This window comes from Lonchura striata, chromosome 3 (genome assembly GCF_050655825.1).
Source record: "Lonchura striata isolate lonStrDom1 chromosome 3, ASM5065582v1, whole genome shotgun sequence".
NCBI lineage: Eukaryota > Metazoa > Chordata > Aves > Passeriformes > Estrildidae > Lonchura > Lonchura striata.
Window position 1 is genome coordinate 79,288,914 of NC_140705.1, and position 16,302 is coordinate 79,305,215.

The 16,302-nt window shown below is 39.2% G+C and overlaps 1 protein-coding gene across 11 annotated transcripts in view; it reads right to left on the reverse strand.

The window, feature by feature from the left end:
* The window catches only part of LTBP1 (latent transforming growth factor beta binding protein 1), a 189,319-nt gene that overhangs the window by 78,801 nt on the left and 94,216 nt on the right, over positions 1-16,302 (reverse strand). For all 11 annotated transcript variants that reach the window (XM_085576881.1, XM_085576884.1, XM_085576883.1 and 8 more), the window contains 2 exons: positions 7,794-7,896; positions 1,878-1,949 (listed from right to left, as the gene is read on the reverse strand). In XM_085576881.1, coding sequence (XP_085433007.1) covers positions 1,878-1,949; positions 7,794-7,896 — 175 coding nt within the window. The remainder of the gene's footprint in view (positions 1-1,877; positions 1,950-7,793; positions 7,897-16,302) is intronic.

The window sequence follows — 16,302 nt, forward strand, 5'->3', positions numbered from 1 at the left end:
TTGCCAACACCTAGTGTCAACCTCTTGAAACAAACAGAATGCCCTATTTGCCTTTAAATGCCTGCTGGGTTGCTGCTGTCTGAAACCATTGTGTGTTCTGTGGGGTATACATGTGACTACTGAAGATATTAAAAGCTCCGGTCTCTCCTGAATCATGCTCAGAGGGTTGCACGAGGGCACCAATCCATCATAGCATCTTCTAGACACTTTCCAGGGTTAAAGTTAGAAAACCTCTCTTTTGCAGTCTCTGAAAAACCTTGTGACTGATACATGGAACAAGACAATCTCTTTCAAAATACCTGGAACCGTCTTGCTGAAATACATCCATCATCTGCATGTTTAATTTGAGGAATAAAAAGGCTGCTCATTTAAATCTGACACTCACTTCCTTCTCCTTTTCACTTTGCATTAGCAAATTGCCATCAATATCTCCCTATTCTTTTTACTTACTAACAGGACTGTACAGTCTTCCACTGCACAGCAGGGAACAAGCTCTTAAGATGCAATTGGCAGCTCTCCTCCATTTACTTTTTTAGTGTTTTGACCCATCCAGTCCTCCAAATGCCCCTACCCTGCAAGCTGGTAAACTACTAGGTAGAGATCTGAGCAACAGGTAGGCTCAGGTAGATCACATCTCCCTCAGCAGTGAAACAGCAAGATGTTAGTGTTTAGTGCTCTAAAAACTTTATTATTTTGGTGGGCAAATAATGTCTTTATGCACCCTGGCTATTGTACATTCCCTCACTAGCATTCAAAGTGAAAATTTTCAGTTAAATAAGATTAAATGTATGTCCAAAATGCCTACAAATATCCTTTAACATCAACTATTCTTTCATTTGGTGACTCTTCATCAGTACTATTTGTTGGGACCTCTTTATCTCTTGCATATCAACACTGATCAAGAATTCTGGCCACAGCAGTATCAGCTTCACTTGAACTCATTTTTCCTCTTCTTCCCAAATCTCTGTCCAGAACAGTACTGCAAGATCGCTTACATTATCTCAGAGCTCCTTGTTCTTGTTTACCTGTGCTGTGCCAAACAAGTCAGACAAATAATTAAGCTTTTACCTACATCCTCACCTGGCAGCTCTGTGCAGTGCTCTAAGATACACAGAAAGGTCCTCTGTGGTACACTGTGGTCCTCTCTTCAGCTTTGTCAGATAGAGATGCAATAGACCAGGAGAATCCAAATGTCCCAAGTCTTGCTTTCTAGCTGCATGATCATGCAGACCCCACAACCCTGTATGTTTTGATAACTTCTGTATTTGCCACCCGGCAATAATAATCTCAGAGTAACACAACTAGCCCATATCTAATTCCATACATCCTCACTTGCACTATGCAGATTCTGGAAACAGGTGGGTCACTTTACATAACCAGGTACTCATTCTTTTCATCTCCACTTGCCAGGGATGTTATCTGGTTTTTCTCAGTACTGTTGTGCCTAGCCTCTTGAGTCGAAAATAATTGTTCTCTGATTACTCTACACTTTCATGATAACAAAAATAGTTTTGTATTGCTAGTTTCATCTGACTTAGCTGAATAACTACACAGATTCACTGTTTAGCAAAAAAACTGACAAAACAGTGTATTTCTACAGAAAAACAAAGTAAAAGAATCCTTATGAAGTCATCTTTATATATCATCAAAGAAAATGAGGGTATACATAGAAGTTTCAGAAGTTATTTTCCCTGGAGGAAAAAACTCACTCTTAGAGACTTGCCAATATTTAGAAAGAGTCAAAAATATACTCAAAGTTTTTTCCCAAATATAAATCAAAGGGCTGGACTAATTAATCTAAATCATCAATATCAAAGAAGCTGTCACAGAAAGCCAGTACTAAAAATAAACACAACCAATTTGGGTACTTATTTTACCTTGACAAAATGTAGCATTGATTCTCTTGTAGCCTTGTGGGCATTCCATCATAGGACCATATCCATGGTAAGCTGAAAAAAAAAAACAATTATTTAAATACTGAAAATTTATATGCTTGCAGAGCCTAACAGCTAATTTATTATATAACTATATTTAAAAAATTGTAAGGTTTTTGCAAAAAATGGTTAAGAAAAAAAGAAAAAGAAATTAAATTTAAAGATTGTAGAGGCAAACTTAATTCCATCTTTTTCAACCACTAAAGTCTTAAGTTATCCAGCCAAATTTATGTTAAAAAACTAAACAAATCTGTGAAATCAGGATACCTTTCATCCTAGTTGTTTTGAAATATTCAAATAATTACTTTAGCAAATCAGCCACAAATATCACGTTTGAAAAAGATAAAGTTGAAGATTCATTATGGAAACATCTAGGATTTACCCAACAGAGCTGTTGAATTTTAGAATAATAAACTTCACTTCACTTACTGGCTGATCAGTGTAAACAGTCACAGATATAACAACACTGCAAAACAAATACTGAATTGAATTTTGCCAAACTAGAAAGCTTTCAGTTAACCAGATTTTTATTTCTATTTATTGTTTCTTTCCTCCATTTATTAAACATCATGAATGAAAGCAGTAACTTCTTTGTATGGTTATGCACTAAAAGCTAACTTCTTGGCAAACCCCAGTACTTTATTAAGCATATAGGACTAAACTTTTGGCACTATGAGCACATAAATGCTTTTAATAAGAGTCAAGAGAGTTTTTCATAATTTGAATGTTACAACAGAGATACCTTACATTTTGTCAGATCTTTTGCTTCATTTCAAAAGTGTTCCAAATGTTCAACAGACAAAACCCCCCCAAAACCCACCAGATTAATTCCTTTCCATCTTTACTGTATATAAACAGCGAAGATAGAACAACTGAGTTGCCATTGATTGGCTTCCCTTCACATAATGCCTGAATTGCACATTTATCCCTGCAGCTTACTTTAAAACTGGAGCTTAGTTGACTGCAATGATGGGGAAAAAAAAAAAAAGATAATTATTTTAACTAGTTATAAAGCTCTACCTATTATTTGGAAAAATTTAAGTGATGATCTTGAATAGCAGGCTTTGGAGTGAGATAGTTTTCTTTCAAATTTCAGTGAATTATTTAAAATACTTGCTTAAATAAAACATTGAGATTCTCCTTAGATACTGCATAAAGTGTAAAATGATTAAACACACATAGTAAAAATACAGCAATGTTATTACGGTTCTGAACACATACTTTTCCATCTTAACACTGACTACAATAATTTTAACACCAACTACAACTTGAAAATTTTGTCTCGTTACTCAAGTGGCAGCTACACATTTCGTTTCCAAGGCAGATTTTTCAGTCTTTTCCTAATGTTAATATTAAAATCAGTTGAAATTTAAGGAGACTTCCAAAAGCACAATGCATTACTCTACTTCTGATCCCCAAAAGTGTCAATGAAACTCCTAGTACTTTTGTTGGCAGATCCAAACTCATAATTGCACTCATTATGTCCTAACCAATCTATTTTTTGCCATGACAGACCTAATTTAATCCACACTAAAACCAGAAGAGTCTCTGTAACTTTCTGTGGGCAGGAATGGTACCCTTTAGTGCAGCCTGCTGAATGAAAACAGCTTCCAGTTGCAGAAGACCAGCCCATAACCTATGCCAGGTGTTTTCCAGTGCTGCAACACATTTTCCCTCCCAAGGTGACTCAGCTGCTCTAGAAAGTGCAGTGGTGGACTGAGGTCAGAGATTTTAACCTCTCCCTCCCTTCCTCATCCTCCTACTCTCACAACAAACAGGAAACTGGCAGCTTACTAGCAGCTGTTTTCTTCCTTTCAACAAAGAGCAAAAATGTAAGCAAGTCACAGTAGAGAAGCAGCTTGTTCAGTGGTGGCTGGTGATCCATGTGAGAGCTGGATGGAGTCCAACATTACTTACCCTTTACTCACCTAAAGAACCTGTTTGTAATTACTAAGTTAGCAAGAAGCCTGACCAATTACAACATCCCCCATGTTACACAGAAAGACCCTGCTTCTTAAAAGCTGTCTTCTGCTAGAAGCCCTTAACAATGGAGATCTGTTCTAAAACTTCTTTTGGTTTTCAATAATACTGAACAACCCATAAACTTACAGATATGGCAGCTGTCTCAGGCCAAGGCACTTAGATTTGCAATAGGACAGAAGCCCTGACTGAGCAGTGGCTGTTACCCAAAATACTCAAGTCCTTACAAAGATGACAGAACCCTCTCTAAGACCACAGGAACAAGACACATGCAAACTTATGCATGTCCTTAAGTAGTTGATTGAAGAGAGAAGTGCCTGCTAGTGACACTAAACTATGTGCTCAAATATTTTGCTGAAGTGGGTTATGCAGAAGATTACAATCTGATTATGTATTATTATAAAAACATGTCCACTTTTAATGAAGTTTATGAGGCATAAAACCATAAGGAAGTTTGCTTCCAAAGGAAGTCTACTTCCAAAGGAAGTTTTCTTCCAAAACATCTACAATAAGAAGGGTAATACCATTTTAATGAAATATCAGACAGGTCAGAATTATGTGGGAAGACTGTGAGACTAACTTAACCTGTTGAGACACATGCATAGATATCACTTCACTGACAACATACTAACTTGACTCCCAAGTTTTTCCATCCAATATCATATAAATTTATGTTTATAATATATGCATATACTTTTTACCACTAAAGCATTCACAGTGTTGTAAAAATAAAAACACTTAATGAATATAAATCCTTCAACATCCATTCTAGACTGCCATTAAATCTTCTAACAAATTTACATTTATCTTTGGAAATTATTAACTCGACAGAACCATAACACTTTGAGATCCAGAAGAGATTTTTAGGTTTCAGGTTTTGTGCCAAAGTTCAAACTGAACATCTATAACATTTGAAGATGCTGTAAGATCACTTAAACACCTGCAACACACTAAATGTATTACCTTCAATTCTTAAAAATCTAAAAATTCACCATTTGCATCCATCTAGAATTGCATAAGATTGATGTATGTATAAGATGCATGATTAAATAGCATCATGCTTAGAATCATTCCTAAATCAAATGTAGCCTAGAGAAAATACATACACTGCTACTCAACCTTCTTGACAGATTAAATGGATATTCCTGACACATTCACCTACCAAATCACACTCTTGATATAATGATACTGTATTTTAATCTGGATAAAATAGGTAGTGTACCCTTCTCCTCCTACCTTCTTAAAACACTAACATACAGTGAGAACACCCACCTAGAAAGATGAGAAATGTGTCCTATTATGGCTAGGAGAACACAAATCCTAACTTTCCAGGAGTGCTTTAATCAGAAGAAGAGGATTATTCCAAGTGGCACCATGCTCTGTCTCTTCCTGAAATCATTCCGTTACATTCAAAAAAGCAATTCCAAATTGAGCCAGAAAGCAGGAGTGAGCGTGACTCATACTGTGAGTAATTAAGGGCTCTGGGAAAGGGACTGGGTTCCTAGATCTGTTCCAAGAATTGTTTCTACATTTTATGGGTTAGGGCATCTCCTCATAGGTATAAAATGTAGATTAGAAATTATTCTGGCAGATAAAGGAACTCTGAAATGTCCCATCTTGAGCAAGCATGCTAGTCATTGAACTTTTTTATAACAAAAGGACATTGCTCATGTCATTAGCATTTAGACAAATTATTCAGTGCTTTGAAAAAAGAATGGTGGACTTCCCTTTAGAAGAGGTCTTTAGGTTGGATTCAAGCACTTCTCTGTATCCACTTAGGAAGCATCTGTGGATCAGAAGTTTTTCAGTTTCCCTGTTTGCTTGCTTTTAATGCTGTGCTGAGCAGCATGCCATTAAGCAGCTGCCTGATCTACACTACAACTGTAGACTCCAGGTTGATGCAATCAGTATTTTACCTGAACTGTGAAGAACTAGCAAGTGTGATTCCCTTCAAACCAGGCACCAAAAATTTGTATTAGTAGCTCCAACCAGTTTTTGGTTGAAACACATTTCAGGCTTTTGTGATTTTTCTCATAGCACACCTACATCCCAAATAAGCAAATTTCACTTGTCACTATGATTCTGATGAACTAGATTTCAGATGTAGCTCAATTGTATTGCCCGAATGCTTCTTGAGCTCTGTCAGGCTGGTGCTGTGACCACTTCCTAGAGGAGCTGCTCCAGAGCCCAGCCATCCTCAGGGTGAAAAACCTTTTCCTAATATCCAACCTAAAGCTCCCCTGACACAATGTCAGGCCATTCTCTCGGCCCCTGTCACTGTCACCACAGAGCAGAGATCAGCGCCTGCCCCACCCCTTCCCCCCATGAGGAAGCTGTAGCTGCAGTGAGGTCTCCCTTCAGTCTCTCCAGGCTGAGCAGACCAAATGGCCTCAGCTGCTCCTCACACGGCTTCTCCTCAAGGCCCTTCACCATCATCATGGTCCTCCTTTGGACACTCTCTACAGTTCAGTGTCTTTTTTACATTGTGTCACACAACACTGCCCCCAGCACTCGAGGTGAGGCTGCCCCAGCTCAGAGCAGAGCAGGACAATCCCCTCCCTTGCCCGGCTGGCGATGCTGTGCCTGATGCCCCCCAGGCCAGGGTTGGCCCTCCTGGCTGCCAGGGCACTGCTGGCTCATATTCAACTTTCTGACTGGCACTGCTCTCTCATTCTGCAGTTTCTGTGTACATCCAGGGTTGTCCAGGGCCAGGTGCAGAATCTGGCATTTGTCTTTGTTAAATTTTACATGGTTGGCATATATGCTCCTTTTACATGCTACAGGAATAAAACAGATACCTGAGTCTTATTAACTATGATATTCAAACATCCAAGGAGGGTCTCCTTCTAAAGCATGTCAGAAGATAGACATACTCAAATGCACAAAATGTTTCAGAAACTAAAACCAGACTGAGTCACCATAAATTTATACCGAAGTCTCCTATGGAAGGAGGAGCCAGAGAAATAGGAGTAATAGCAGATTTTCTTTTGGAATTGTATTTACATCCACATTAAGATTTACAGAGAAACACACACTTCCAAAAGAGAAAAATCAAACACTGAACGTATTTCCAGCATTTCTACCTGAATAACAGTGTCCTAGAAGAACTAGGTAAGAATTACTGCAATTTAATGACCTATTTTTGGCCCAGTAAGGTCCACTCCATCCACAAAACAGAGATCATATTTATAATTTCCCATCTTTAATTTAATGCTGAAAATATGACATGACACAGAAGGATTATTATTCCTGTGCAACAGTAATGTAATTTACAAAAAGTTCAAGAGGTTATCCTCACCAATCATGCAAATACTTGTAAATTATTTTCTCATTATAATATGATGTCAAATCATAATAAAATGCTGAAGAAAGTCTTTGTCATTGTCTAATTGTTGGGGAAGATATTTCAAAAGCAGAGGAAAAAAAAGCAACCAGCAATTTAGAGCCTGGAAGACCTTGGCTCCAAACATGAAATTTCATCTGCAGTCCCGAGAGGTCACTGCATTCTCTCCAAGCAGAAACTGGCGCCTCTATAATTCAAGATTTCTGTGCAAACTTTAAATAAAAAAGAAGAAGTCCAGCTGGAAAAATCAATGTGATTACTCTTCCTGCACTGAGTAAATGCAACAGTCCATCACTGACTCAAAGGAGGAAGAAGCAGGGGAAAAAACCCTATGACATCAACTTTGCTGGCTGCACCAAGTTCCTGCATATTGTAATTCTGCTGGCATGCAAGGGAATTCCAGTTTCTACAACCTGTCCCTAATCAAATCATAGCACATTTTTTCTACTAGGTTCCTTTGGTATTTTTTCCCTCTGAAAAAAAGGAAAATACTACTTGAGGGGGAAAAGCCACAATAATAATAAAATAGCACTTACACGGCTTCTTTGGACATTTCTGGCATTTGTTAAAACCCCAGGAAGTACCCACGGTTCCACAGCAGTCTTCTTGCTTGGAAAGGCCAGGAAGTGCTTTGCCACACTGAAATAGTCAGGTAAAGAATACTCTGGTTAGTATACTGTTCAACACTCACTTCCAGCACAATGTTCTTTTTCAGTCATTTTGGGTCAACCTCTTGCTGAGATACTGAAGATACAATGGAGCTCTTATATGAACTTGAATGGTGCTCACACATTGCAGAGGCTCTCTACACATGCATAAGTAAATTACGTGACATTATTATCTTCCCCCAAGTCAATTTGAAAAGGAGAAAAAAACAGAAGAAAACAGTATATCATAGGAATGACTGAACATATTTCTAGCATAGTAACTCACCATTGGCAGCTATAGTTTTCATCATAAAAACATGCTTGTCCACTTTTTCAAAAACTATATGAATTATCTCAAATATCTTATTATTTCTGAGGTCAATTTCTATTTCCCCATCATTCAATAACATATGTATTATGCTTCATAATGATAAGACTATTAATATTTGGAAACTTACAACATACTAGTTATATTCTTGACTTTTGCAATTTTCTTCCATTTTGCATGGTAAAGAAAGCTTAAATGTGTTTCAGCTGCAGACACTAAAAAGACCCCCGACCACCCCCCACCCCCCCAAACATCTAAACCTGCCAATCAGGTATACAATAGAACACACAAAGCCCAGGAGAAGTCCACAACAGCTGCACTCAGGAATACTTCCAAAGCAAATGTGATATAAATAGGCACTGCAGCAAACACTTCTAATGTGCTGAAGTGTGAATCCTCAATATGGTGTGAATAGACTTTCCCTAATCTAACTCTGCTTTCTGACAGCACATAAACATCTGACCCAAATGTTCATTGCCACAGAGCTTTCAGCTCAAGATAGCTGGCTCATCCTATGCCACAGGCTTTGGCCTTGTGGCTGCTCTCAGCTGGTAACACAGTTATCCGCAGTGCAGATGCATGCTGAATGCACAGGCACTGACAGCTTTCCCCAGCTTTCCCAAAATTTTTCCAATGTGCTCTTAATCATACTGTCACACATGAGCCAATGATGTTTCTAAAGCAAAGTTACCCTGTGTAGCTTTCCACTGTGACTACAAACAGGACAGCAAGCTACGCTGCAAGGGTTCTGACTCATCAGAGAGTCCCCTCTTCATGGAGAGGGCCAGCAAGGCATCATCCCAGCCATCTTCTCTGTCCCTTTTTCACAGATACTCCCCAGACTCATTCTGAGGTATCTCAAGAAAATAAAAACAGCACCAGTTCAATATTTAAACATCAGACTGCAGCTCAGGATGTGCAGCACGTGAAGCTTAGATTTGTGTCAAGGGATGTGTGAGAAGTGTGAAGTGTCCTCTATTTCAGTGACAGCCAGCCACACATGTCCAAGTTTCTAGCACCAGGGCAACTTGGCATGGCTATGGTGTCCCTCTGCCCACTACCCATATACAGGTTAGCATCACCTGTGCTTTGAGCCTCAGTTTGGCATGGCACATGAACAGCAAAAAGAACAGAGAGGCCAAACAGGTTCAAAGAGACTGCTCAGTTATTGTGCAACTTTAGGAGTATATTTTCACATTACTGTCTGGAGTGGGTCTGGTGACAAATTTTCCTATGTTGCAAGGGATGAGAAACACTCCTTCCCTGGATGGTATTTGGCTGCTTTAAAATAGCAGAATATCTCAGCAAGTCCTATCTTTCAGATGAAGACCCAGGCTTACCCTAGGTGAATGCATATCCTTCAGCTGTCTTGCATTCCTCTGGCTTAGGCACTGGTAGGATTAATACAAGGCTGACCATTGACTATCTGACCATCAGTCAGAGTCCACTGAGTTCTGCACCCATAAGTAGGTCCCAGCCTGGTACTTCAGAAATACCATCAAGATGCAAAAATGAGGAATTTTGTACAACCTCCTCTGCCATAGGAGCTCTGCTGTTTACAAAAATGAAATAAACTCTTCCAACTGCCCCTAGCTAGAAAATATACAGATTGTGCTGCACAGAAGCTCAAAAAATCTTTCAACTGGAGAGCACTCATAATGCCTCCTCTATGTTGTTACCCTAAAAACTTAAGAGAGTTCAAGTTACATCTTTACACAATGCTGGCTTTCTCAACCTGCAATCCCAGGTAGGTATGCTCCAAGGAAGGACCATTTTACTTTATAACCACAGCTACCTTTGCTTCATAGTTACAGATGCTCAATCCCTTTTCTAGAGCTTCAAAGACAGAGAAGCCACTTGCTAAAGTTGTACACTGTACCTGTGTACAACTCAGAGCTACCAAGAATCAGCTAAAGCATTTTGCACCCAGCTCTTCTTCTGCCACTGTATCTCAGTTTTACAACTCTCCATTCCGCAAAAAGAAAGGGGAGGAATCAAAGACAGGGTTGCATCTCCCCTTATGATCTCAGAAATGGAGCATTTGGGAAGTAAGGCACATTACCTAAACACTAGTGTTTCTCTTCAAGGTCAAAACCTCAAGGACACATCCCAGGAGCTCGTATGTGTCAAGGCAAGATTCCACTAACATGAGAGCCAACGTGTCATCATGAATTGGTCGTCCCATCGCCATTTTTTTTTCCCTTTTCCCCAAAATAGAAAAGGTATCATCTAATAGTAACAAGGTAAAAAAGAAGGGAAAAAAGAAAGGAGGGGAGAAAGAGGAGGATGGACTAAAGCCCACTTATAATTTAGGTGTGGTGCTACAGTATTTGCACTCTACTGAAAATCATGATCTTTGTGGTCATAACTTTTTCGAATTTCCATATAAAAATCATGAGCAAAAATAAGGATGCCAAAGTCTGAGTCATCTGGCAGCTATGGTTTGCAGTTCTGTCAGTAAAAGCTGGCAATGATTAAAGCTGCTGCTCCCACTGCCTCTATGGTGAATTAAAGCTTGAAGAATCAATGATAATTTGGTTAACATCCAGATCATTGTAGAAACTGGGCAGCAAGGAAAAGCACCTCCCACATGGGGCTCCTATTGCCTCAAGATCTGTGTAATTTTGGAGCTATGCATCACAGAACATGAGTGCTCTGCAAAGTCCTAATCCAAGCTACTAAACCCTGATTTCTCTGGTACATCTAGTAGTGCTTCAGATACTCTAAACACTCATGGCACTGCACAAACTGTTCCCTAGCCAGCTACATTTTCTTAAGACTATCCCTACTTTCATCAACCATAAGCATATGTGAACTGAAGTTCGATTGCTACAGTCTCAAAAATTTTATAGGTAATTCCTTTCCACTTCAAAAGTCTTAACACACTTCCTACTACCAAGACAAACTCATTAGCTCTTCAGACAGTCTTTTTCAGTCTCTGACTCACAAGTGACTGGAAAAGTCACTTGGAGAAATTCATAACAATTTTTTAGTTTGTTTCACCATTCTACACAACTCCAACGCATACTTACGAGCCTAAAATAAGCAGGAAAGCTAAAGAGAGGCATGCTTGACTATGCATAAAGATAATGCCATTCTTTAAGCTTAGGTTTACACTTTTCTATCCATCATCTACACATATTTTAAACTAATCTAGTCTGTATTCCTGAGGGCTCCTGGAAAAGAGTACAGATTTTCATGAATGATATCTCTGTCATAAGCTTATGATTTGGAAATAAGTCTTACTGATTCAGAAGGCAAAGAAGCCATGAAGGTTTGGTATAAAAGAGCTCAACTGTGCTGAAAGAGGCTCAGCAGTAGCAGCAGTATGATGCACACATGGTACTGCTATAAAACAAAGTTCTTACTGGTTAAAGCACTCAGAGACACTGAAAGCATTGTTTCAAATCCACATATTTTTCCTCATGCGTGCCTGGGCTCCTATGCCAATATTTTATATAACTGACCGAAGTACTGAATATTCCCACTGGAAGACTGAAATTCTGGCTGACCCTATGCTGGTGCACAAAAGCCACCCCAAGCCACATCACCTCTTTGTTACCCTGTCCAGACTCCAGCCTCTGCCCCATCTTCACAGTCTTAGTGTGCTAAGCTGTGTACTCCCACCAGTGCTGCACGTATTTTCCAATGCCAGGGAAAAGGAAGGATTATATCCTTGCAACTCATCTGCTAAGGCTGTAGAGGAAATTTATTCAGCTCCCTGTAAAGTGCAATAGGGAGCCCAGTCTGGCAATTACTCTCAGGGCAACCACAGAGAATTCTGGCCAAGGGACCACAAGGTTTCCTGGGACTCCCACTCCTGTGTGACCCATCTACAAATCCCTGTCACAAGCTGTTAGATAAAACCACAATATAGGCATAAATAAAGGAGTGTCACATTATTAACTATGATTGAAATTGATAGGTGCTTTGCCTGAGCTAATAGCTAATGACTCTGGGATTCAGGTCAAAAGACTGCATTTCACATACCACAATAGCAGAACTGAATGGATACACTGTTTAACTTTCTGCAAACTATTCAACAGGCACAGACCTTGGATTGTTGCTTCTTTTTTTTTCCCTATAGGAATGACAAACAGAGCAAGAAATCTCAAAATTAGTACACTGTATTACTGAAACAATTAACAGACATACTTAATTAGCTTACGGACCAGCTGAATGACAGGTTGCTACAAATGAAGAGTGTTTCCCATGTAGCACTGGCTCACTAATAGGCATTGTCTCATAAGCAGAGGAGAGAAACTTAAATACTTCCAGACTTCCCAGAAGAACTGGTAAAGAATTTGTTTTGGCTTAAGCAGAACATTCTTCATAAGCAAGTAAAAATTATCCAGCTTTCTTCTATTTGAGTAATTAAAACAATGTTTGGCGTTTTTGGTATCTGATACATCTTTAATCTTCTGATATTTCAGAGTACTGATCTTGAAAAGAAACTACTGCAAATGAACCATTAATCCTGGAAATGAATCCACACCAATTTCTGACAGTCTATTTGTTTAAGAACGTCAGAAGCCAAACCACGAGCTTCAAGGAATTCCAGACAGTTATTTAATTTTATGAGATGGTATTTTTAAGACTATTCTAAAGAAAAGAAGTTTTAAAAGTGCTCTAAGAGGAAAATGTACCAGTATGAAGCACAAATTGTATCACTTCTCCTGCCTTAAGAAGATAAATACCAAAGTTCATTTCATACAGCTGTCAAAAAAAAGAAAATACCTGAAATTTATCTCCCCAGGAAAGGTTTTCTTAAATCTGAAGTTCTACAGGGATGCTCATACAGTTGAATGAATAATTTCAACAGGCATAGTACTACTGTCATCACCTCCACACTACGTTATGATTGTATTGCATACAGCAGTATCAGTAGGTTACATTAGGCTTTAAAGGCTATCAATATATTTTGCTGTTCTGATTTCAAAAACTTCAGTGTCTTTGTTTAATATTTCCCATAAGGAAAAACTCATAAATTATCTAAGCTCAGTTTTTAAAACTTGTATGCATATTCTCAAAGTCAATTCCCAGTCAGTGTATGCCCATGTCTGAATGAAGTAAACACTTAATGATTTGCAGTCAGAGTCAAGACCATGATACAATGTTGATAATTTCTGACCTTTTCCAGCTGCCTCCTATCACTTGGCTCTATTTTGTATTCTATTAAGTCTGACAGCAGACAGAAATGTGTTGCTCAAACCAAAGCAAATATTTCCTGTAAAAGACAGTGCTGAAACAAAGTATTAAATAAACTGTCTCCTAGAAATTTATCCCACTTGAGATGCTGGTTAACTAATATCTGTTGATCAGAAATACTAAGCAGCATTTGAATCACATTTGAATGTATATGTGAGAGTTTTGATTGCACTGAAATATGGACAATCCTTATAAATTTTCAGAAGTCTTTCCTAGTATTCATCATTAATGTTATTTATTAAGCCATTTAAATAATTAAAACAAATTAATTAAAACCATTAATCTATCAAAATACCCTTCTTTTGTCTCCTATAGATGCTATATTGTGATTTTCTTTAAGACGATTTTTCAAAGTATCACTATAATCCACCAAATTTCACTTCATGATACCAAAACAACTCTAACTTAGGTGTCCTTTTGAACAAAGCATGTAACCTTTTAACAAGCATGGACCTTTTCTGCAACACCTTTCAAAGCACTTTGCAAGGGAAGCACAAAGCATCATGCAGCAAACCACTGGAAAGTGAGGAACATATACCCCAACACAGCAATCTGGAACAGACTTGAATTTGAAGTACCACAACAAGAAGGAGAGATCAGAAGACAGTATTTCTGAAATTCTTGCAGTGATCATTTCAGAGAGCAGTCCAGCTCTTCTCAGCAGTTACACAAGGAGGAATGAACAAGCATAGGCAGACATGACTTCATAGCCAGCTTTTCTTCTGTACATTTTGCCATGTGGTCCCTTCATCAAGGTAAGCAACTTCAGTACCTGTTTCTCTATGGAATAACAACGGCTTTTTATTTTGTGTTTAAACTACAGATGCTGAGATCACTAGAAGTCTCCTTCCATAAACCTAATACCCAAAAATATCTGCAGAAGAGAACAGTTTTACATGTGACTCTAGACAAAAAGAGCCTGATTTAGATTGTTTTCAGTACCAGCTTCTCCAATTTCTTGTTGTTTTGCAAATTTTTTTACATTGAAGCAAAGAAGAGACCTAAACACTTCGACCAAAAAAACCCCATTTTCTAGTGATAATACCGCAATGCAGTAACCATAGGAAAACAGAAAACACGTGTTTTAAACACGTGTAGTAAACACAAGTGTTTACTAATATACTTAGTAAACACTTCAAAGTGATCTTAAGGGGTGAAAAAAGTAGTGCTCAATTATCTTTATATGGATTTTCATGGCAAATGCATCCTTTTCTTGATTTAAATGCAAAGAAATTATACGCAAAATCAACAGAACTCAAAAACACCAACACAATTTACTAGGTGTACCACTGATGCTGTAGAAGTATTTTGGGAAATAAGATATCCTGTGTCATAATAAAGGCATTTTTATTAGAATTAAAAATAAAATCATCTGAAGAAGAGGCATTAAAAAAACCCCAATATCTTATTTGTTTGCTTCCTAAATAGGACTTAGAGAATCAGTGGTCTAAGATGACCAACTCCTTGGATTTCAGAAATAAAGGACTACATTGCTGTAAAATATTTTGCAAGACACTACACCCAGTCTCCAGCTTTTGAAGGCATCATTATAGAGTGCTCTCTAAAAATTTACTGCTCTCCATCTTAATTGGGATTTTTGTCCTACTGCTTCCATTATGTCTGTTTCCCAACTTCAAGTCTCTATTTCCTCTACATAATTTTTCTATATAACAATGGGCAAGTTTAGGTAAAGGTTTGTTTCCTATATCTTTATGCCAACAGGAAGTTTATGGGCTGCAGCTTAACATGGTTTATGACATACCCTGCAAAAATATCTGTGTTACTAGGAAAGAGTTTGATAAGCCACAGCTTTTGTGTGGGATGTATCATTGTGGGCTACCATGTAACATGATACAAGCTATCCTGGAGAAATCACTATCAACATGTCCCAGAGGAGAAATAAATGCTGTGTGTTCCACTCAGAGAAAAGACAGCAAACAGGAAAAATGAATTGACTTGAGAACAAAATGGAACCATCCAAAACACTATTTGCTTCCTATAACACCTTTTAAAAATTCAAATAGTAATGATACTTTTATAGTTTTCTTTCCACTTTACTTCACAGTGCTGAGGATGCTTCAGAAAAGTGCGGTGGTGTGTTTTTCTTTCATTTAATATTTGTTTAATATCTGTTTCCCCCCCAACCCCCCAATCTCCTCCTCTCCCCAGTGTCAGTCTTCCCTAGCCCACTCCTCAGCCTCTGCCCTAAACTCCTCCCCTGCTATTCCCTTAGTGGTTACTGTTCCTACACCCCTCCTCCTGAGTTCTGTATAAAACCTCTGCTCCCGCCCCCGAGGGGGTCTTGGGGCTCATGGAATAAAACCATCCCGTTCACCCCCAAGTCCCGTGTCGCCTTCGTCTGTCCCCGCGCGCCACGAACTGAACTGCAGAGCTTGCGGGGGAAAGCGGCCGCCCGTTCTCTTCCCTCACCACCCAGCCCGGCACGGCTCGGAGTGCCGCAGCGAGAGGAGCGTGTACCGCGCTACAACATATGGTAGCGAGAGGATGGTTCCCTCCTTCGTCTTGTAAAAAAAACGGGCAAATTCGTGGGGGCGCCTGCCTCACAGAAGAAGAAGGAGGGAAGAGGAACATCTACGGCCGTAAAAGCTCTGCCGGATGCTAAGAGGAGCTGAGCGCCGAGCGAAAAACTGACGCTCCGGGACCCTCTTTGTTCTCGCCATCTACCCGCCCGGAAGCAGCCGCGCTGCACGGGCAGCCGGGCTGCAGAGCTTTTTGGCGGGCAGACTTACCCGAGGACAGAGAGAGCGGTTTTGGCAGCGGCTCGGGGGAGCTTGAAGAAAGGCTGACCGAGAAGAGGTTCGTTCCTCGGTCAGCATCTGCAGCGAGACCACCGGAGGCTGA